Genomic DNA, 22,887 nt, shown 5'->3' on the forward strand with positions numbered 1-22,887 from the left:
GCCCAAGAAGCAAAAGCACCAGTCCTCAATGCACAGTGCCGGGGGCCCCAGGGCATCAGATCCTCCAATACTCGAGAAGTTCCGGCACTGAGAGGAGCACCCCCCCCCCTTGTGGAAGAGGTGTCGGTGTGCAAGTCATCAAGTGGCCAGGTCCCAGCTACCGGTTTGACATAGACGCTTTCTCAGACTGCCTCTCTCCTGGCTCCCGTGCCTGCCTTCGGTGATCAGAGAGGAGCTGGTGCAGTTACTGCATGGGCACACTGCTCAGGCATTGAGGGCGCTTGCTCCACAAGCAGAACAGCCCCAGCTGTGCAAAGATCCTCAGTGCCGGCGCCTCAGATGGTGTCAACGTTGATGCATACAGTATTCCTCTCGACATCAGGGGGAGGAAACATCCTCAGAGTCTGAAAACAGGTCTGTACCTCGTGCTCTTTGGGGTGTGGACATTGTTCCACTAGGCTGAGGCCAGAGCAGATTCCACCAATTAGGTCTGACTATGCTGAAGTCTGACTGGGATCTCTTATGGCAGTCGTAGGGGGATTTGCATTACTTCTCGGAGGCGGAGTCGTATGGAATACCCTCTGACCCCTCCCCTCCTCAAGAGAAATGAAAATCCCCACCTCAGGGACTCTTTCACTGGCTTTGTTAAGGAGATGGCTGCTGCCGTCCCATTTAAGTTGGAGACAGGAGGAGCCCAGGACGGAGATGTAACTGTCCTAAGCTATAAGTCACCTCCTAAGGAATGGGGCTCACTACCATTGCACCCTATCCTTAAGGATGCACTGTTGAAGAACTGGGAATCTCCCTTCACAGCACAGGTTGCACCAAAGAAGGTGGATACAGAGTACTGTATCCAGAAGGCTCCAGGATTCAAGCAGGCCAAGCTGCTGCACCACTCTATGGTGGTCAAATCCACTCTCAGTCTAAGAGTTCCTGGTCTCATGCCTCAGCGGCCCCAGGTAGAGAGGCTCCTTTGAGCAGGGACTGTCCTTCTTGTTAAATTGTACAGCGCTGTGTAACCCTAGTAGCGCTTTAGAAATGTTTAGTAAGTAGTAGTAAGAGGCCAGGACTTGGACTCATTTGGGTGGCAAGCTTTTCAATTAAGCAAACCTATGAGCTGCTCTGTCCATGTTGTCGTTCTTTATTGTTGGTAGCATTTTTATTTGATCTCGCTTATATTTTCAAGCATGCTGGCTTGTGCAGTATACTGGATGTACAAAGAGGAAGCATTGTCATCGGTTAGAGTAGTAATTTCATTGTGTCATTTGAAGGGGGCTGGTTATAGGGACTCCCTGCATTCATGCAGAAATGTTTTCACCTAGTAAAGGGCAACTAAAACAGACAATCAAACTTACTATTTATAGTACAATTAAAAAAAATAATTAGGTTGAGACCTGTGAGCTTTTAACATCTTTTTTTTTCTATATTTACATCTAAAGAAGAGGATGACATGGGAACTTGGTCCTTTTGCTTTGTGGAATGCAGTGAGGTATTAAATAATGAGGGATGGGCTTCCTTCATGCAGAAATTCTATCCAGAGTCATTCTAAATGTGGCAACATTGCCCAGTTTGAGACTTGTGCATATGGGAGTCAGAGCTCATGGGGACAGGATGAGGACAAAGCTCATGGAGGCAGGGACGGGGACAAACTTTGTCCCTGTGCCATTCTCTACACAATACTCAAGGTAAGGTCACACCATGGAGTGAAACAGAGGCATTATAATATTCTTGGTCTTATTTACCATCTCTTTCCTGATAATTCCTATTCTGTTTGCTTTTTTGGCCACCACCACACACTGGGCAGAAGATTTCAACAGGCCACAGAGCTTCTTCAGTTGGCCAATAAGCAGATGGAGTGCAGAACATACCTGACCAGGGGCGCTTATGACACTTTGATGTTTGCGTCAACCATGTTTGTGGGTATGTATAGGCTCTCATGATTGCATGCGTCTTACCTTGAACTAGTGGTTCAGGAGAGGCTAGCTGACGTGCCATGCTAAGAGGACAATTTGTTTTGAGACAAGGTGGAGGAGGTTACTGACCTCATCAAAAAACATACCAACACATCTAAATTTTATCTTGGCATCCTCCATCTGCATCTTCATCAAGAAGATTTTCGAGTGGGCCTAGGCTGCGACCCTACGACTGTCTAAGGCATCGATTCCCACCTCCCTCTCATTGTACTCGGGCTTCTCAGGCCCAACGTCCCAGGCCTCGCCAACCCTGCCCGCAGAAGCCCCATCCGGCTCCCCAGACTGGCTACAGCAGAGCATAGCTGCACTAAGTGTAACTGTCCCAGATGGCTTACCGGTAGGAGGAAGGCTGAATTTTTATCACCACAGATGGCCCTTTGTAACCTCTGACCTAGACGATTGGCTGGTCAAGAGCACTTCGCAGGAAGGGGCATTGGAGTCAGTGCACCTAACTATTCAGGTGCTGGAGCTACTAGGGTTTGCTATCAATTACCCCAAATCCCACCTTCACCCAGTTCTCCAGGTGGCGTACATAGGAGCCTGCTAGACACATTGCAAGCTCAGGCTTTTTTGTCCCTAAGTGAGAATGGATACCTTAGTAATGCTTGACTCGCAAGTCCACAGCAGCAAGCAGGTTTCAGCTTCGCAAATGTTGAGATTGATGGGCCACATGGCTCCCACAGTGCATGTTACACCCATAGCACGTCTCCACTTTAGAGAGGCCCAGTGGACCCTAGCTTCCTAGCTGTCTCTAGAGACAGGAAACCTAGTGGATGTCATTCAGATTCCTCCAGAGTTCTCATGCCCTTCTTGGTAAATCAGTCCAATTTGACTCTGGGATAGACATTCTAAAGTCCACCACCTCAGAAGGTGTTGACAATGGATGCATCCAATCTGGGATGGGGAGCTCATGTAGATGGGCTTCACACTCAAGGAATGTGGTCTGCTCCGGAGACTCTGGGCCATTTGAAACACTGTAAAAGCTTTCAGAGATCGGCTGCATAACCAAATTATTCTCATTCAAACAGACAACCACGTTGCAATGTTCTGTGTCAACAAGCAGAAGAGTACAGGCTCTTAACCCTTGTGCTAGGAGGCAGAAGGCATGTGGCAGTAGGCTCTCCTTCACAAAATGGATCTTCGGAATCCACGGAAAGAACAACTGCCTGGCGGACAGACTGAGCAGGGTGTTGCAACCCCACGAGTGGTCTCTCAACATGGATGTAGCCCGCAAGAGCTTCAAAGAGTTGGCACTCCCTCGGTGGGTCTCTCATCTCAACATCAAGATCCCTCAGTTCTGTTTCAGGCTCGGATCACACAGCAGGCTAGTGTCGGATGCCCTTCAACTGCATTGAGGGGGAGGGACTTCTGTATGCGTATCCTCCAGTATCTCTCATAGAAAAGACTTTACTGAGACAAGTTCAGGGAACTATGATCTTGATTGCCCCTTACTGGCTGAGACAGATCTGGTTCCCTTTTCTTCTAGAGTTGTCTTCCAAAGATCCATGGAGATTGGATTGTTTTCCGACCCTCATCATGCTGAACGAGGGTTCCCTTCTACATTCCAACATCCAATTTCTGGCCCTCATGGCTTGGATGTTGAAAGTATAGAATTCAAACCCTTGGACTTCCCAGAGGGTGTCTCTTGCATCTTGCTGGCATCCAGGCAAGATTCCACTAAGAAGTGTTAGTCTTGTAAGTGGAGGGGGTTTGCCATGTGCTGGGAGGGCAAGGCCCTAGATCCTTTCTCTTGAACTACACAAAAACTGCTTGTCTACCTCCTATACCTCTCTGAGTTTGGTTTGAAAACCAACTCTGTAAGGGTGCATCTCAGTGCAGTTGACACTTATCACTGTGTAGGAAGCAAGTCCATCTCTGTGCAGCCTCTAGTTGTTCATTTCATGAGAAGTTTGTTGTTAACAAAGCCCTCTGTCAAACCTCCCACTGTGTCATCGGATCTCAATGTGATATTCACCCAGCTGATGAAAGCTCATTTTGAGCCTCTTGATTCCTGTTGTGTTTCTTGTGGCAGTCGTTTTAGCTTGCACAATCAGTGAGGTGCAAGCCCTGGTAGCTCATCCACCTTAAACTAAATTTCATAACAGAGTAGTTCTGTGCATTGTATATTCCTTCCTATGCAAGACCTGTTATATGGTACTAGGTCTGTAAGATGGCCCGGCTGGCTCTGTTTTCCTAGCCTTGCTGTCTTCAGCATATTTTTAGTTTATTCCTGCAGCTGCATGTAAGTTACAGTGCTTTCTCAGGAAATGGAAAGTACATGTTACATGTCAAGGTGACACTTGGAAGGGACTGAGGCTATGCAGTCCAAATATGGCAGAAACATGGATATAACCTTGGTGATGAGAGACAGAACTCTGCGAGCCCAAGATGTCCCAATGGAAATATGTGTTCAGAGAGGAAGGACACCAGGTGTTTTATAATATCTACTAGTTTGCTACATGGTTATTTGCATGCTGTGAGCATGCTGTACTGATAAGGAATTAATTGCCACAAAGTGTGCATGTGCACACAAGAGGAGAGGATGATACAATGTAGGAAATTGCCATATATGTATACATATAAACAATAACAGAATATTACAGGAAAATCCATATATGACCATAAGTTAGTTTAGGAGAAATCACATGATTTAGGAGAAATGAAACTTACAACAGTATATATGTGATAACTAAGAGACATGAGCTGAGCAGACTTTGTTATTCAGTGTTTGCGTCTGACTTTTTATGTGTGACAACCTGCTCCAGAGAGAACAGTTATTTTGTATTGGCTTAGTGAGATACCAATAAAGATTTTTACTGGTTGCGCCTATATCTAAGTCTGATTGTCTCTCTTATTTCCAATTCTAGGGCTGAAGTGTCCTCTTCTCCCAGGGGGCAGGGGACAGAGTGGACATTACAGCATGCACCTTAAGTTCTTTCCTAAGACAGTGTTGGATTTCCAATCAGTTGGTCCACATGCCCATCCTGATGAAAGTGTACTGCATACCTGAGACTGCAAGTGAGCCTTAGCCTTCTGTCTGGAGCAGACTAAAGCCCATAGACAGTCCACCCAACTTTTTGATTCTTTTGACCCAAATTGGATGGCGATAGCCATCGGCTAACGCACACTTTCAAATTTAATAGCAGATTGCATCTCCTTTACTTATACTCAGGCTGGGCTGACTCTTGAGGGCCATGTCACGGCTCATAATGTCAGAGCCATGGCTGTGTTGCAGGGCTATAATGTGGTCTTCTGTTCACACTTTCATATCTCATTACTGCCTTGATCAGGATACCTGACGCGACAGTTGGTTCAGGCAGGTGATCCTGCAGAGTTTGTTTGGTGTCTAAATTCCAACTTCACCCTCCTAGGCCCTGTTGTATTCTGTTACAGGCTGCACTTACACAGCTAGTTTGCATATAGTTTCAGATTGATTGATTGAAGTTTTAGTCTTGAAGTTTTGAGACTCTTATCCTAGCTTTGTTGTTTTCGGTGAGCCTAGTAGCTAGGGATTCCCAGATGTGAGAATAGGAAGGTCTGCTTGTCCTCTTAGAAAGCAAAGGTATTTACCTGTAGCAGGTGTTGAGGGCAGCAGGCCAATTTTGTTCTCATATACACTCCCACCTCCCCTAGGAGTTGATTCTAGTTGAGGTTTTTTTTTTTTTTGCTTTTTCACCTGACTGGCGTGTCAGGTGGGAAGGCATGGTAGGATGCTGCTAGAAACTTTTACATTACTCGTTAGCGTCCGCACTGGGCTCCATCAGATGACATCACCCAGATGTGAGAATAATTGGCCTGCTGTCCTCAGAGAACACCTGCTTCAGGTAAATATCTGTGCTATACTCAGAAATATTATCCAGTGGATGTTTAGATACAAAAATATAATCAAGGTGAGAAAAAGTATTATGAGGTTTGGTGTGAAAAGAAAAATCCAAATCAGGAGGATGTAAAATATGCTATGAGTCAATGAGGTTCCATGATTGGTGTTAAAAAAAAAAGAAAATAATAATGGTGTTCTCATCCTTCTTGCTAAATCACTACAGTATCCTTTCTCACATTACAGATGAGGATGGCCACTGGGTTTTATTGACAGTTCTAATTGCTCAGAGGAAATATGCATTCCTGAACATTTAAGCTCCAAATACAGATCAACCATCATTTTTCTTTAATCTTAATGAACAACTAGCACTAACAGGAGCAAACTTTGTAATAATGGGAGGAGACATTAATCTCCTCCTAGATATACATATTGACAGGAAGTCAACTGTGCCAGCAAGATCTCTAAAAGCGTCAACAACTTTTACTATGTTTTCTATGTGATGTCAGTAAATAGTTTCAATAATTGGACATTGACCCAGTCATGTTTTAATTTCCGCAATTCAGATGCAGAGATGGGATTCTTGCATGAACACTATGGAAGGATTTAAATTCTTAAAACATAAGTTTTTCCCCCCTTTTTATTGAATGGTGGATTCTCTTCACGTTTAAGGGGAAAACATTAAGCAAGTGAGGCGTAAAGATTATATGAGCATATCACTGATGAAGACCTCCTTTATAAGGTGGAACAGCCAGAATTTAAGAGACTTATAATCTAGCATTGATGCAGTTATAGTTGTTGTAATGATAATTCTCAGCAACAGGAACAGTATTAGAAAGAAAGACAATGACATACTGCCATTACCACACTCACTAAGAGGACAAAGTAGGGTTGAGAGGTAGAATGGAGGCAGGAGAGAATTAGGCACAAAAGAGATAGTGATCCATCACATATACATCTTCAGCAGCTGCCTTCAGGAAGACTAGACTGTTGTGACTTCAGGTTGTAGCCATTTGTAAAGCTTCCTGATCTTCCAGAAATTTTTCAAAGATTTTGGGTCTCAATAAAATTTTGTAGAGTTGTGATATGGCACCTTCATTATAGCAGGAGCAAAAAGTCCATATTTAGCATCCAAAGCTTTCTGTCTGGGTCTTAGTGCCAAAATGGCTTGTGCTTTGGAGAAGTCAGCAGTTATTTGATTTCTATTCCGTAGCAGATTTTGTTTAGTTTTGGCAATATTAACAATCTTGACGACTTGGGGAAAGTGCATGACTTTCATTACAAATGGTCTTGGTGACTTCTGCTTGGGATTTGCACGTGTAGGCACTTTGTGCACCCTTTTTCAAAGATCCTATAGAACTGAATTTGCAGAATTTTCACAAGGAAGTCTTCCATAAATTTAATTGGGTTAGATCCTTCATTTCCCTCGGGGACATCTGAAATCCTAATGTTGTTGTGGTTACGATTACTGTTGACTTCTGCAGCATTTTGAAGATTCAGTACTTGTCTGCAGAAGAAGCAGCATGCTACTATATCATCTTTCAATGTGCTAATTCTCTTTTCTGCCTTGTTAAGCTGAGATTCAAACTTACATCTGCCTTGATTTCTTATTGTTCTCGGTAAGTATCGCTGTAATATTAGTGAGTTGTTTTGCTATATCTGGCTTTACTGGTCGGGCCTTTCCACGGTGAGCCTGGTTTAGGTTTCTGGCATTTAGTGCCAGAACCCATATTAAACGCTTCTTCAATTTTGGTTTGTCTTTGAGAAGATGTGATCACAGAAGAAAAGTGTAGAAAAGCATACCTGGAGCTTCTGTAATTTTATATTTGTTGAAAAATGTGCCATGGAGCTTCTTATCCATTCGAAAATGGCTCTTGAGCTCCCCTCGCATATAAGTTTTCCCTTTTTCTTTCCCCTGCACTCCTTCCCACTTGCTACTCCATCCCTTTCTTTCTCCTCCTTTACTCACTACTCTTTGCTGTGGCCCAGCAGTGCTGCTCCTTGAGATGTGGGGCTTGGGATCCCCATAATACAATTTCTTTTTATTCACCGTGGCCTCCAGCACTTCCTCTCCCTCTCCTGTTAAAGTGCCTTGAATCCTTGTGGTTCTGCTTGACTTCTTCTCAGCTACTTGTGCATATGTTAACCTACCTATGCATACAGATGAACAGAAAAATAGATGGACAGACCTTCTCCGATAGGCACCATCACTGAAGCGAAAAGCACCCGAAAATGAGTCTGGAGGTTCTCTTAAACAGTTGAAATCCCTAAGCAATTGTGTAGCCTGCTTCTTTCTGGCCCTGGTTTTAAGAGCAGCATTGTGGGATGTACCACTGTTGGCTTTGACATCACTAACAGAGGCCTGCTCTTTGCTTTTTAATTCACAGGCGAATAACTGTTAGCAGCAGCCATGGCACTGGTGTCAGCAGATACACGGATTTCAGAGCTGTTGGGGGAACTGCACCAACTGATCAAACAAACGCAGGTACAATAAGACAACATGGGGGAGGGGGGCAGCATCTTGGGAGTTGTAATGGGACAGTTTCTCACTCTTCTGTTCTAGAGAATGTGCCTCCTCTACCTCGTTCTCTTTTTCTTTACAGGAAGAACGCTCTAGGAGTGAACACAACTTGGTGAACATTCAGAAAACACATGAAAGGATGCAGACAGAAAACAAGAGTAAGTCCCATGAGGGATAGAAAAATGCCCAGCCCATCTGCTGTCATTTCCATGCATTTCTCTAAAATTAGTCAGCCCGGGGCTTGATAAATCCTAAGTGCCAGGTTGCTTTGGTGCCTAGAAATTATATCCTGGTGCTTGAGATTTCTTGCCCCCCCCCCCCCCAAAAAAAAAAAAACTTTGTTGTTATGCTGTGGCAGGAAACAACAGGGTTCCTACTTTGCTGGTGCATTTGACTCTCTGAAAGCTTGAGCTACATGGTGCAGGAAGTTCAGGAAGTGTTGTAGTTTAGTGGGACTTGAAACGGCAAGACCATCCCGAATTTTCTGCATCATGAGATTAAGCTTACAGATTGCTGAATTTCAGCGGAGAAGTAGGAATCATGCTGTTTCTTCTTCAGCTGCAGTGTGCAAAGTGAAGGGATAGATGGCAGCCTCTGAGAGGGAGACTGGGTGAAAGCTGAGGGGAAGGTACATGAGGGAGGGAGACTGGGTGAAGGCTGAAGGGAATGCTGGAGGTCTTGGCCAACCCTTCTTCATATCAGGGGTGAGGAAGGGAGCAGCACAGGGCACCTACATCCCTTATGCGGATCCTGGCTGAATATCTGCTGGGACCTGCATAAGCTCCGTTAGCCAGCAGAACTATAATTAGCATCGGATATTCAATGCTGACGCCTGGACATTAAAAGAATGCTGACCATCACAGGCTGAATATTGAATGTACAATATTTTCCCCATTAAAATAAACCTTGTCATCCTCCCATCAATGGATCACGATATTTTGTTTCAGTTTCCCCATACTACCGGACAAAGCTACGAGGACTCTACACCACAGCCAAGGCCGACGCAGAAGCAGAGTGCAAGTGAGTGGCTGGCTCTTCTCTTGTATAACATTACCTGGGGCTGCTTGATGTTAACTGCAGGAAGAACCCATCCTGTGTGTTGTATTTTATTGTCACTTTATAGTATGTGAATGAACATATGTGAACAAGGCAGGGTTGTAATTGGATACAGCTGGACAGTTGCCCAGAGTACAGAGCCTGCTTCAGAATCGATGCCTCACTTGCTCCCAGTGAGATGTTACTGTATACAAAGAGAATGAAGCCACAGAGAAGAGCAAGTAAGGCGGCACCCAGAAACAACTACCAGCAGTATGGCTCTCTGGTATTTGACGAACATGGACTGATCCAAGACCTTCCCAGAAGAGTGCATGAGCAGGCTGCACAGGTCTAATCACAACTATGGCTTGAGAGTAGGACCAGGTTGTTTATCTTGTTCATTTGGCTGCTTCTACATGCATAGAGGCTTTCGGGTTAATCCAGACCCCTCGCCCCCAAAGAGGGACAGGGAAATGGGACTTGATATACCGCCTTTCTGAGGTTTTTGCAACTACATTCAAAGCAGTTTACATATATTCAGGTACTTATTTTATGCCAGGGGCAATGGAGGGTTAAGTGACTTGCCCAGAGTCACAAGGAGCTGCAGTGGGAGTCGAACTCAGTTCCCCAGGATCAAAGCAGTGTCAGGTTTAGTCCAGCCTGCCTGCATAAGGATTTGGAGGAGAGAGAGGGTGGTTGTAGCCACTAAGGTATTGCTGTTTCTTCCTTTTGTGGCTGTGGCCAAAGAGAGGAAAGGAGATCTGGAAAGTAAGTAAGGGTGGTTATGTGTGTGGGGTAGGATGGAAAGGGCATTGGGGGACCCAGGGAAATAATGTTGGTATTGGTGGCAGCAATGGACAAAGGACTATTGAGAGGAGTGGAAAAAAAGCTTAGTGAATGAGGGCTTGAGAAATACTAGGGAAATGACTCGATAGGGGGACTGGGATGATAGATAGTGGGTGGGGGTCAGGAGGACTAGGAGAATTGAGGTGGATAGAAAGAGAGGCACAAATATGATTTCTTGCCCTGGGTGGTAAAGTGCCTAGTTATGACAGAGGAACTTTGTCCCCATAAAACCTTGTGCACTCATTACAGGGAAATGGAAAGTTGATGAAAAGTCCACATTTGATTTATTTCTGCTGCTCTTTTTGTGTCTACTATAGTCAGGGACTATAAGTCAATTCTTGTAAGATACCCTAGGTAAGGGTGTCAAATTCCTAAATAAGTACAATAAATCAGTCTTTTCATTGTGGCTTTCGACATACACTCAAATTTTCCTTCCTGTCAGTATCAAGAAAAAGGAGGGAAGCTGTGCTAGTTTGGAAGGACTAGAACAGGGTGAAATTTTTCCACAGTATCTACTGGGTTACTGATCCCGACACTGCTCATGAGTACTAATAACTTTTTCTCTTCTTCCAGCATCCTGCGCAAATCCCTGGACAAGATTGCAGAGATTAAGTCCCTGCTGGAAGAAAGGAGAATTGGTAAGTGACCTACCTACCACACCTTCCCTGTTGTTGGTGGTACTCTTTCATTCTTCTGGGTGGCGGGATGGATTAATTATGGTCATCCATAGGCATTGGGGGCAATACCCTACTCAGATCATTTCCTCTCTTAGCATCCCCCTTCACCTCTGCCACCATCTTTTTGAGTAGTCTATTCCCCCAGCAGCATCGACTTTAGTAACAAAATGCAGTGCAGGATGTCTGAGCTCTCATATGCTGATGGATCCCATGGTGCCCCCATTTCCTCCTCTTGCATGATCTTCTTATCACGATGGAAGCATGTACAAGAGGTAGAGTACAACAGGGTCAGTGATCACAGAAAGCCTCAGAGGCTCTGTGCTGAATTTTGCTACTGAAGTAAGTACTGGTGCAGGATTGGACTGCTTGACAGGACAGTAGTGGCAGGTCCAGATGGAAGCCTGGCAGTGGTGGCAGCAGTCTAGCACCCATGAAAAGTTGACACTGAATAGTGCCTCTATAAGTTTCTGGTGACTCCTCATTTGGAGTACTGCATAAAATTCTGAAGACCCCACCTTCTAAGGATGTAAACTGGATGGAGTCAGTCCAGAGGGTGGCTACCAAAATAGTCAATGGTTTTTGTCAGAAAGTATATGATTACTCTGAAGGAGAAGTGGGAAAGAGGAAGTATTTTGGCAATATTTGAATTCCTCCAAATTATTAATGTATAGGGATCAGATCTCTTTCATTGGAAAGGAGGCTTTGGAACACAAGGGGTAATAGGATGAAGGTGAAAGGGGGTAGGCTCAGGAGCAATCTTAGGAAATATTTCTTTATGAAAAGAGTAGTGGATGTGTGGGACAGGTGGAGGCAAAGATTAATATCAGAATCAAGAAAGCATAGGACAAGCACGGATGACTGAACACCACAGCTTGGCTGTTGGTAGAGTGGATGGGCTGTAATGTGTTTTCCAGCATCATGTTCTAGGTTGCTGTGTTGTCTGTGTGTTAATCTGTACCTGTGTGGGTATTGAACATTTTTTCACACAGCACATGTTTTTCTCTTCCTATGGAAAAAAAGCTCCCTTTTTCGCTCTTTTAACTCCTCACTATTTCAGTTTTTCTCCTGTACCCCATCTCTTTTGTTGCTGTTCTTCTTTTCATGCACTTTTCTCTATTTCTTTCCTTAACTACTACTACTACTACTTATCATTTCTAAAGCGCTACTAAACGTACGCAGCGCTGTACACTTGAACATGAAGAGACAGTCCCTGCTCGACAGAGCTTACAATCTAATTAGGACAGACAAACAAGAGATAATGGATTGTTAAAGTGAGGATGATAAAATAAGGGTTCTGAACAAGTGAATAAGGGTTAGGAGTTAAAAGCAGCATCAAAAAGGTGGGCTTTTAGCTTAGATTTGAAGACGGCCAGAGATGGAGCTTGACGTATTGGCTCAGGAAGTCTATTCCAGGCATATGGTGCAGCAAGATAAAAGGAACGGAGTCTGGAGTTAGCAGTGGAGGAGAAGGGTGCAGATAAGAGAGATTTACCCAGTGAACGGAGTTCCCGGGGAGGAATGTAGGGAGAGATGAGAGTGGTGAGGTACTGAGGAGCTGCAGAGTGAATGCACTTATAGGTCAATAAGAGGAGTTTGAACTGTATGCGGAAACAGATAGGAAGCCAGTGAAGTGACTTGAGGAGAGGGCTAATATGAGCATAACGACACTGGCGGAATATTAGTCGTGCAGCAGAATTTTGAACAGATTTAAGAAGAGAGAGATGGCTAAGTGGGAGACCTGTGAGAAGCAAGTTGCAATAGTCTAAGCGAGAGGTGATAAGAGTGTGGATGAGGGTTCTGGGAGTGTGCTCAGAACGGAAAGGGCGAATTTTGGTGACATTATAGAGAAAGAAACGACAGGTTTTAGCAGTCTGCTGAATATGTGCAGAGAAGGAGAGGGAGGGGTCGAAGATGACCCCAAGGTTACAAGCTGATGAGACAGGAAGGATGAGAGTGTTATCTACAGAAATAGAGAATGGGGGGGGGGGGGGGGGGGAAGGAGAGGTTGGTTTAGGGGGAAAGATAAGAAGCTCGGTCTTGGTCATGTTTAGTTTCAGATGGCGCTGAGACATCCAGGCAGCAATGTCAGACAGGCAGGCTGATACTTTGGCCTGGATTTCGGCTGAGATTTCTGGTGTGGAGAGGTAGATCTGTTAGTCATCAGCATAAAGATGGTACTGAAAACCATGGGATGAGATCAGAGTACCAAGGGAAGAAGTATAGCTGGAGAAAAGAAGAGGTCCCAGGACAGATCCCTGAGGTACACCAGCTGACAGTGGGATAGAAGTAGAGGAGAATCCACTAGCGTATACACTAAACGTATGCTAGGAGAGAGAAGAAGAAAACCAGGAAAGAACAGAGCCCTGAAATCCAAGTGAGGACAGCGTATCAAGGAGTACGCTGTGATCAACAGTGTCAAAAGCAGCAGATAAATCGAGAAGGATGAGGATAGAATAGAGACCTTTGGATCTGACCAGGAACAGATTATTGGAGACTTTAGCAAGCGCTGTTTCAGTTGAATGAAGGGGGTGAAAGCCAGATTGAAGTGGATCAAGAATAGCTTGAGATGAAAGAAAGTCAAGGCAACGGCGGTGAACAGCACGTTCAAGTATCTTGGATAGGAAAGGGAGGAGGGAGATGGGGCGATAGTTGGAAGGACAGGTAGGGTCCAATCCATTTATTTTTTAAGAAGTGGTGTGACTACGACATGTTTGAAGGCATCACGAACAGTCACAGTGGACAGTGAAAATTTGAGGATATGACAGATAAAAGGGATGACAGTAGGAGAGATAGTGTTAAGTAGATGGGTGGGAATAGGATCAGAGGAACAGGTAGTTAGTTTCGAGGAGGAAAGAAGATGTGTAGTTTCCTCTTCAGTGATTTCAGAAAAGGAAGAAAAGGAGGCAGGGGCTGGAGGATTGAGAGAACGGACTAAGGGAAGGAGAGGTGGAGGTGACCTGGTTGAGAATTCAAGTTTAATCTTGTGAACCTTATCATGAAAGAACTCAGCCAGAGTCTTGGGGGAAAGTGAAGGGGGGGTTGGAGGTGAAGGCAGTTTGAGGAGAGAGTTCAGTGTAGCAAGGAGACATCAAGGATTTGAGCCAAGAGAATTTGTCAACTGGATGTAATAGTCCTGTTTGGCAAGTAAAAGAGCAGACTGGAAGGAGATCAGCAAGAATTTGAAATGTATGAAGTCAGCATGGGCACGGGATTTCAACCAAAGGTGTTCGGCAGAGTGGGCACAGGAGCGTAGGTAGCGGATTCTAGAGGTCAGCCAAGGATGGGGTTTGGTACGTTTTACAGAACGAGGAATGGGAGGAGCGAGAGTATCCAGAGCAGAGGCGAGAATAGTATTATAGGAAGAGACAGCCTCATTGACATTGTGTAACCGAGCAACAGATGAGTGCTCATCTTTCTCTCCCTCTTTCCTTTTGCAGCTGCTAAGATCGCAGGTCTGTACAATGACTCTGAACCCCCACGGAAGACCATGCGACGAGGAGTACTGATGACCCTTTTACAGCAGTCTGCCATGACACTGCCTCTTTGGATCGGGAAGCCAGGAGAGAAGTATGTCTCCATTGCCTCCCCCCCCCCCCCCAACCCTCCACCCCAGCCTTCTCAATCTCACTATCACCTCTCTAACATAAGATACTGAGGATTCAAGAATCATGCCGTCTCTCTTCTTTCTTCCTGCTGTAGACCACCACCTCTTTGTGGTGCAATCGCTGCATCCAGTGACTATGTGGCTAAGCCAGGGGACAAGGTGGCTGCACGGGTGAAGGCTGTGGATGGAGATGAGCAGTGGATACTGGCCGAGGTTGTGAGCTACAGCCATGCCGCCAACAAGTAAGGAGGGGGGTTCCAAGATACCACTGGGGTGTGTCACAGTCATAAAGGTCATAGTGTGTTCTCATCTTGATATTAGAGGTGCCATATGCTGTTACATCTCATTGAGGAGGAAAAAAAATGCTTTAGTGTTATCACACACATCAAGGGAGGAGTTTAATGTCCTTGAGGAATTTTAGAATTGGAAGTTTTTGTGGTGGGGGGGGGGGGGGGCTGGAGGGGAGGATGTGTTGTTTGGGGAGGTAAGGGATAGGGAGACTATTTTAAAAGGTGGAAATGTAACTGGATATTTCCATAGCATCCCTGTAGACTGGCACAGATAGGTTATGTACTCCTACCAGCAGATGGAGACTGAGAACCATTGAATTTCAATTGAGCCTATAAGTGTGCTGTGCAGTCCCTTGAAAATCAGTGTATTCTCAGTCTCAGCAAATGATAGCAGTGGTAAGCCTGTGTAGGCCCGGTAAGCCCTAAGGAATTTTTGTTCTTTTCCTTGGTGGTGGTGGTAGGGGGTCTACCTGCGGTAAAATAAATAAATTTAAAAAAAAAGCAAGAGAAGTGCTTTGCTTTAGTGCCTCACAGTTGTGTGGTCTTTCTTTACAACCTGCTCCTTGCAGTGTCGCTGGACTGTCTCCTGCTCCCTTATTTCCCTGTCGGGGTTTGTCTCTCGGTTCTTTCTCCGGTGCTCCCACGGTGTTGTAGAGAGGATGAGTTTGCAGTGGCTAAAGTACTGCTTCCTCTGTCATCGCTGGAGCCTGGAATCTGCAGGGTGCAGCTCTTTTTGTGCTGGCTGGGGAGATGTGGGAGCATCAACTTCAGCAAAGAGAGGCTGTGTCTATGCTGGGGCCTTCTTGCAGGTACTTGGTGGGAGTGGTGCGTGATGAGGGGCGAACAATGGCGATCAAAATTTTGGCAGGAACCGCCACCATCTTGAAGGATACCGCATCGGGATTTGAGCAGCCACTCTGATTGCAGCTTATGCCTTCCTCTGGGCCTCAGCTGAGCAACCCAGTTCTGCCAGGACCCTCTGGGGTGGATTTCCCACCTGAATTAGTGCTGGCTATGTACTAGGCCGCCTGCTTTCATAGGGGTGGCAGACAGACTTGGTAGCAACAATGGAGTGGGGGGGGGGGGGGGGGGCTTCTTCTGGCCTTGCAAGAGACAGTGGGTGGATTGGGTGAGGAGGACCCCTGGACTGCGGTTCCCTCCCCCTGTCAGAGGACAATTGGGATGGCCAAGTATGAAGAGGTCCTGGATCGAGATTAGACAAAGGGGGAGGAGTTTATGATGGCAGAGTTGCCCCCAGGTGAGGATTCCTCCATTGTGCATATTTTTCATCTCCTTTAAATATCGTGAAGATTGCAGGAGCTCATTTCCCAGGTCTCGGTGCTGATGTTTAAAGAAGCATTTAAGGAAGCTCCGTGGATGGTGTATCCGCTTTTGAAAGGTATTCGGAAGTCATCTAAGTCCTTTCCTATGCACCAAGACATTAGGGATGCGATTCAGATGCAGTGGAATTTTCCTGACACTTCTTTTGGATTGCCCAATCTATGGTTCACCTTTACCCAATTCCTGACCAGGGTAGGGTGTCCTTGCAGCTTCCCTTGGTGGATGCTGTAGTCTCCACGGTGACCAAGAAGAATACCGTCTGGTAGATGGTGGTACGATCCTGAAGGACCCCCAGGATCACCAGGTGGAGACTCTCTTGAAGCAGAGTTGTGATGTAGTGACCCTAGCTATACAAGCTACTAATTGTAGGGGGTTTGGTGGACAGGGCCTGTTTTCTTTGGGCGGAGTATATTTTGGACAGGGACTCGGATGATTGGGCCCTGGTGGATCAGGAGGCTGCCAAACTTGAAATGGGTTCTTTTTTCTTGTCAGATGCCCTTTTTTGTCTTCTCCATGTATTGGCTAAGTCCATGGCTCTCAGTTTGGCGGCTAGCCATTCATTGTGCCTGTGGGGCTGGTCGGGGGACACGGTCTCCTAATCTAAGCTTAGCAAGTTTCCTTTTTGAGGCGCTCTTTGCTTGTTTGGAGAGGAGTTGGATAAGCTGGTCAAGAGTCTGGGGGGAGACAAAGGGTCCTCATCTCCCGGAGGACAAGCCTAGGGCGGGTGACAGAGGTTCCTCTGGGAGAGGTATTTTTCGTGAGGCTTGCTGGTATTGTCCTGGGAGAGGGGAGGAGGTTCCAAATGTAGTTATTTCTTTCAGAAAGCACAGTCCTTTCAGGGGTCACCAGAGGCTGGGATTCTGGGCTCTCTGCTTTCCCATCCCTGGGTGTGTGTTGCCCAATGAAGGGGTCTGGGGCCAGCCTTCAATTCCTTTGGGAGCCACCTCTTATCAGAGGTGACTCAGATTACCTGAGACCAGTGGGTTATCAAGATTATTTGCGACGGTTACCCCTTGGAGTTTGCCCCACCCTTTGTCAGGCGCCTTTCTGGAATCCCGCCCCCCCCCCCCCCAGTTGTGCTCGATGAAGGTAAAAGTGGTTAGAGGTGCTTTCAACGGCTGGTCCGTCTGTGGTCTGTGGTTCCAGTTCCAAGCATGGAGAAGGGCAAGTGTCATCATTCCATTTACTTTGTGGTCCCCAAGAAGGAGGGTCATTTCCAACCCATTCTGGACTTGAGAGGGGGTGAAGCATGCCCCTTTTCACCTGGAGACCTTGAGCTCAGTCATTGTAGCAGTCTAGCCCGGAGAATTTCTTATGTCTCTGGATCTGATGGAGGCCTACCTGCACATTCATGTTCGCCAGGCTCACCAGTGATTCCTTCGCTTCATGGCTTTGAGGCGCATTATCAGTTTTGTTTGTTCCCCTTTGGTTTAGTCACTGCTTCACGCATGTTTTCCAAGGTGATGGTAGTGATGGTGGCAGCAGCTCTTTAAAGGAAGGTATCTTGGTTCACCCTTATCTGGACAACTGGCTTATCCAGGCAAAGTCCTTCCAGGAGAGCATCAAGGTCACATCCAGAGTAGTGCAGGTCCTGTAGTCATTGGGCTGGGTTGTCAACCTGGTCGAGTCATCTGGAGCCATCACAGACCTTGGAGTATCTCAGGATGTATTTCAGTACCAGACTGGGCAGGGTGTACCTGCCTGCGGCAAAAATTCAGAAACTACAAACCCATGTTCAGTCTAGTCTCTGTTCCTGGGATCTTGGCCTAGAATTTTCTGCAGGTTTTGGATCAATGGCTGCGCTGCTGGAGGTGGTGCAGTGGGCAGGGCTCTCATGCATCCGCTTCATGTCTCTTCTTCCCTGGGATCCTCCTTAGTTGCAGGCCAGGATTCTCCTGTGGGGGCTGGTGAGGCGCAGCCTGCCGCATCATGGCGAGTCATCTGTCAGGGGGAACAATCTTGGAACTCCTTAATGGTCCATGCTAACAACGAATGCCAGTCTCTCTGGCTGGGGGCCCATTGTGCGGGGCAAGTGGCTCAAGGCTGGTGGTCGACAGAGTAGGCCAGCTAGTTGATCAACGGTTGGAAACCAGGGTGATTCAGCTGGTGTTGCTGTCTTTCCCAGATCTTCTCTGTGGCAAGGCTGTGCAGGTGTTGTTGGACAATGCTACAATGGTGACCCATGTGAATCATCAAGGGGGCATGGGAGATGGCTGCCCTCATGTTCTAGGTGGATGTTATTTTCAGCTCTGAGCTCTCCTTTAAACCTCAAATTGATGCAGTTCTTGGGTCTTCTTTTTTTGCTGTTCGTCGAATCCGTGCAGTTCATCCATTTATTCCAGCCACTTCCCTTCATCCTCTGATTTTTTTTTCCACGAGTCATTTCTCATTTGGATACTGCAACTCTTCTTGTGTCCCCTTACATTCTCTAAGCATTTATAGTTAGTCTAATCACAGCTGTCCAACTTCTTTACAATGCACACAGGTTGAGACCACATTACCCCCCCCCCCTCCCTTTTGTTACTGAACACTGGCTTCCATTATCGGCATGTATACACTTCAAAATACTCTGTAGTTTTCAAGGCAAGGCCTTTTCTCTAGGTCTGTATCTCTCTATCTTCTTATTCCCTACACACCACTGCATTTTCTTCGATCAGCAGACCCACAACCTTCTCACCTTTCCCTCCCCTATACACTCCGGCTAACAACTACCCATGACACCACTTTCAGTTATCTTTGTCCTACACTTTGGAACAATCTTCTTTTAATATCCATAATCAATCCACTCTCCAGACCTTTAAACAAGCTCTGAAGACCCATCTATTCACTTAACCTTCTCTTCTACCTCATGATGCAAATCTTTTTTTTTCTTTTTATTGCATGTATACCATTATTTTTAATTCTTTTAATGTAAACTGCTTTAAGCCTATTTGGTTAGGCCCAAAGCAGTATATCAAGTTTTATGACATAATAAATGTGGCAGGCATGGACAATGTGCAGGTGGACTTCCTCAGCAGAAATATCTGGATCCAGAGATCAGAGACTGAAATTTGAGTCAGGCAACCTTCTCCCCTCATTGTGAATCAAGTGGAGCCTTGCCTTCATGGGCTTAATGGCGACTTGTGCAATGCCAGGTTCCTCGATTTCTTCAACAGGAAAGAGACTGCCTTGCAGAAAGTCTGGATGCTCTGGTACAGGTCTGGCCCTTGCTAGGCCTCCTCTATGTGTTTCTTCCGTGGCCTTGATAGGCAGAATCATTCAGAAGAAGAGCATTACGAGGCCTGGTAGTCCTGGTGGCTCTGGAATGGCCACAAGGACATCTGGTGCTGCTCCTGGTGGAGGAGTCACTCTGTCTGCCTCAGGCAGAAGATTGTCTAGCTCTGGGTCCTGTGTGGGTGGCAGATCAGATCAGTTCTCACTTATGACGTGGCTCTTGAGAGGGCGCATTTGAGAATAAAAGGATATACAAGTCAGGTCATAGCGACGCTCTTGCATTCAAAGAAGTGATCTACCTCCTTGCTTATGTGCACATGTGGCATATCTTAGGATCGGTGTGATACTCGTCAGATTGAGCCCTTCAAAGCGTTGTTGCTGCAAATTCCTGATATTTTTTGCAGACCAGCTTGGACAAGAGTCTTGTCTTCTTTTAAGGTGCAGGTGGCCGGCCCTGGTGTGTTTTGGGGGCCTCATCTGGGATAAGTTCCTGGCAGCTTATCAGGATGTGGTGCCTTTCCTTTGGGGAGTGTAGTTGATTTGTCCTCCGGTCTGTCCATGTGTTCCTCCTTGGGATCTGAATCTGGTTTTGTCCATTTTGGTCACGGCATCCTTTGAGCCCTTGTCTGGTTGCACACTGAGTATCTGACTTTGAAGACCTTTGGTGGCCTTGACTTTGTCATGCAGAATTTACAAGTTACAGGCCCTTTCTTTCAGAGAGCCTTTTCTGGTGTTTTTCAAGGATGAGATGGAGCTCAGATTGGTTCCTTCCTTCCTCCTTAAGGTGGTTTCCGCGTTTCATGTTAGTCAGTTTCCTTGCAGGAGCTCAGTGAGCATGCTGGGTTGGAGGAGCAGAGGCGTTTACGTTATTTGAATGTCGGTAGAGTCCTCCGTAAGTATCTGTGGGTTACTCAGGAGTTGTTGATACCGACAGGTTGTTCATGCGTCTTGGTGGTCCGAGGAAAGGAGAGGTGGCTTCCAAGGCAACTATTACTAGGGGGATTAAGGAAGCGTGGTGTTGGTGTATTTGCTTAAGTGTAGATTGATTCCAATCTACCTTTTACTCCCTCTAGACCAGCACAGATGGACCAGCATTGAAGAGCGTCTCTGACCACTTTTACCCTTCCACTGTCTCTTTCTAAAGATGTAAGAAGACTTGAAACTGTCCAGAGGAAGGCGACAAAAATGGTATGGGTCTTGCACCAAAAGACGTATGAGAAGAGACTGGAAGACCTGAATATGTATCCCTAAAGGAGAGGAGGGACATGGGAGATATGATACAGACAGTTAAATACTTGAAAGGTATTAATATAGAAACAATATTTTTCCAGAGAAGGGAAAATGAGGTTGCGGGATAATAGTAGACTTAGGAGTAATGTCAAGAAAATTATTTTTCATGGATGAGGTAGTTGATGCCTGAGATGGCCCTCCCAAGGCAGGTGGTGGAGAAAAAAAATTGGTGGCGGAATTCAAAAAGGGTGAGAGATGAACACAGAGGGATCTCCAATTAGAAAATTAATGGTATTCAAGTGGTGCTTAGATGGCAACTCTGCCTGTAAAAACTAAGGCCGGTGCTGGGCTGGCTTGTACAGTCTGGTGTCCCGCACATAGCAATCCAGTAATAGGATGGGTTGGAGAGGGCTTCAAACGGAGACTTGGTAATTTGGAACATGACAGAGCCGGGTAGATTTTTACAGTCTGTGTCTCGCAAATGACAAATTGATTTGTGGAAGAGTGGCCTAGTGGTTAGGGTGGTGGACTTTGGTCCTGGGGAACTGAGGAACTGAGTTTGATTCCCGGCACAGGCAGCTCCTTGTGACTCTGGGCAAGTCACTTAACCCTCCATTGCCCGCCGCATAGAGCTGCCATGAGTGGGAAAGTGTGGGGTACAAATGTAACAAAAATAAAAATAAATAAATAATCTTGATTAGATAATGAATGTGACTGTTGGGCAGACTGGATGGACTGTTCAGTTTTTTATCTACCGTCACTTACTATGTTAACTATTGTTCTTCAAAGTCTTGTTCTACCAAAGCTCAAACGCACTTTCTGGTTTCACCTCTTGTTATCTGTAAAGTGGCAGTTTGGTCTTCATTGCATTCATTTGCACGTCATCACAGATTGGATGTGCAGGATTTTAGAGGCAGGGCTTTGGGGCTCCCACCCTTAAAAGGTCACTGCTTTGGGACTTCCCATCTATGCCAGTCTAGAAGGATGCAGTGGAAGAAAAAATTAGGTCTTACCTGCTAATTTGCTTTCCTTTAGTCCCTCTAGACTGGCACAGAACTTGCCCTATTAGTCTTACTCTGTTGCTTTCCATCTTCCTTCTGGCAGTGGTTGTTCCTTCTTCACTTGCAGGCATGTGAGTGGGGCTGCAAGGGGTTTTGCATATTTTATTTATTTATTTACTACAGTGTAGTAAATTTAAAACAAATAGGATAAAATGTTTCTTCACCCAACGCGTAATTAAATTCTGGAATTCGTTGCCGGAGAACGTAGTGAAGGCAGTTAGCTTGGCAGAGTTTAAAAAGGGGTTGGACGGTTTCCTAAAGGACAAGTCCATAGACTAAATGGACTTGGGAAAAATCCACAATTTCAGGAATAACTTGTATAAAATGTTTGTATGTTTGGGTAGCTTGCCGGGTGCCCTTGATTTGGATTGGCCGCTGTCGGGGACAGGATGCTGGGCTCGATGGACCTTTGGTCTTTTCCCAGTATGACATTACTTTTGTACTTATGTACATTTGTATCCCACATTTTCCCACCTGTTTGCAGGCTCAATGTGGTTTACATAGTACCGTAAAGGTGTTCGCCAAGTCTGGTAGAGAAACAAATACATGGTGATGTTGTGGTCGAATAAGGTTCAGGCACAATGGGGATCGAAGACAGGAGAGGTTATATAGTGTCCATTACGAGCTTTGGTTTTGCTGTGTTGCAGAGTGTAGGTATTTATGTTGAGTCGGTAGGGTATGCCTTTTTGAACAGGTTGGTTTTTAGTGATTTCCTGAAGTTTAGATGGCCGTAGGTTGTTTTCACAGCTTTTGGCAGTGAGTTCCATAGTTGTGTGCTTATATAGGAGAAGCTGGATGCGTAGGTGGCTTTGTATTTGAGTCCTTTGCAGTTTGGGTAGTGAAGGTTTAGGTATGTTCGTGATCTGGTTGTGTTTCTGGTTGGTAGATCTATGAGGTCTGTCATGTAGCCTGGGACTTCACCATAGGTAATTTTGTGGACCAGGGTGCAGATTTTGAAGGTAATACGTTTTTGATTGGGAGCCAGTGCAGTTTTTCTCGGAGGGGTTTGGCACTTTCGAATCGTGTTTTACCAGGTATCAGCCTGGCTGCTGTGTTTTGAGTGGTCTGGAGTTTTTTTGTGAGTTGTTCTTTACATCCCGCATAGATTCTGTTGCAATAGTCTGCATGGCTTAGTACCATTGATTGTATTAGGTTACGGAATGTTTCCCTTGGGAAGAAAGGTTTTACACGTTTAAGTTTCCACATTGAGTGGAACATTTTCTTTGTTGTGGAGTTCACTTGGCTCTCAAGTGTAAGGTTGCGGTCGATTGTAACGCCG

General features: G+C 45.8%; 1 protein-coding gene across 1 annotated transcript in view; it reads left to right on the forward strand.

Moving 5' to 3' along the window:
• The window catches only part of LOC115474370 (SAGA-associated factor 29), a 49,091-nt gene that overhangs the window by 3,725 nt on the left and 22,479 nt on the right, over nt 1-22,887 (forward strand). Inside the window, exons 2-7 of the mRNA XM_030209816.1 lie at nt 8,178-8,275; nt 8,394-8,469; nt 9,259-9,331; nt 10,766-10,830; nt 14,307-14,436; nt 14,569-14,715. Of these exons, the coding sequence (XP_030065676.1) occupies nt 8,201-8,275; nt 8,394-8,469; nt 9,259-9,331; nt 10,766-10,830; nt 14,307-14,436; nt 14,569-14,715 (566 nt within the window). The 5' untranslated portion in view covers nt 8,178-8,200. The remainder of the gene's footprint in view (nt 1-8,177; nt 8,276-8,393; nt 8,470-9,258; nt 9,332-10,765; nt 10,831-14,306; nt 14,437-14,568; nt 14,716-22,887) is intronic.

Source organism: Microcaecilia unicolor, chromosome 7 (assembly GCF_901765095.1).
Source record: "Microcaecilia unicolor chromosome 7, aMicUni1.1, whole genome shotgun sequence".
In the NCBI taxonomy this organism is placed as follows: domain Eukaryota; kingdom Metazoa; phylum Chordata; class Amphibia; order Gymnophiona; family Siphonopidae; genus Microcaecilia; species Microcaecilia unicolor.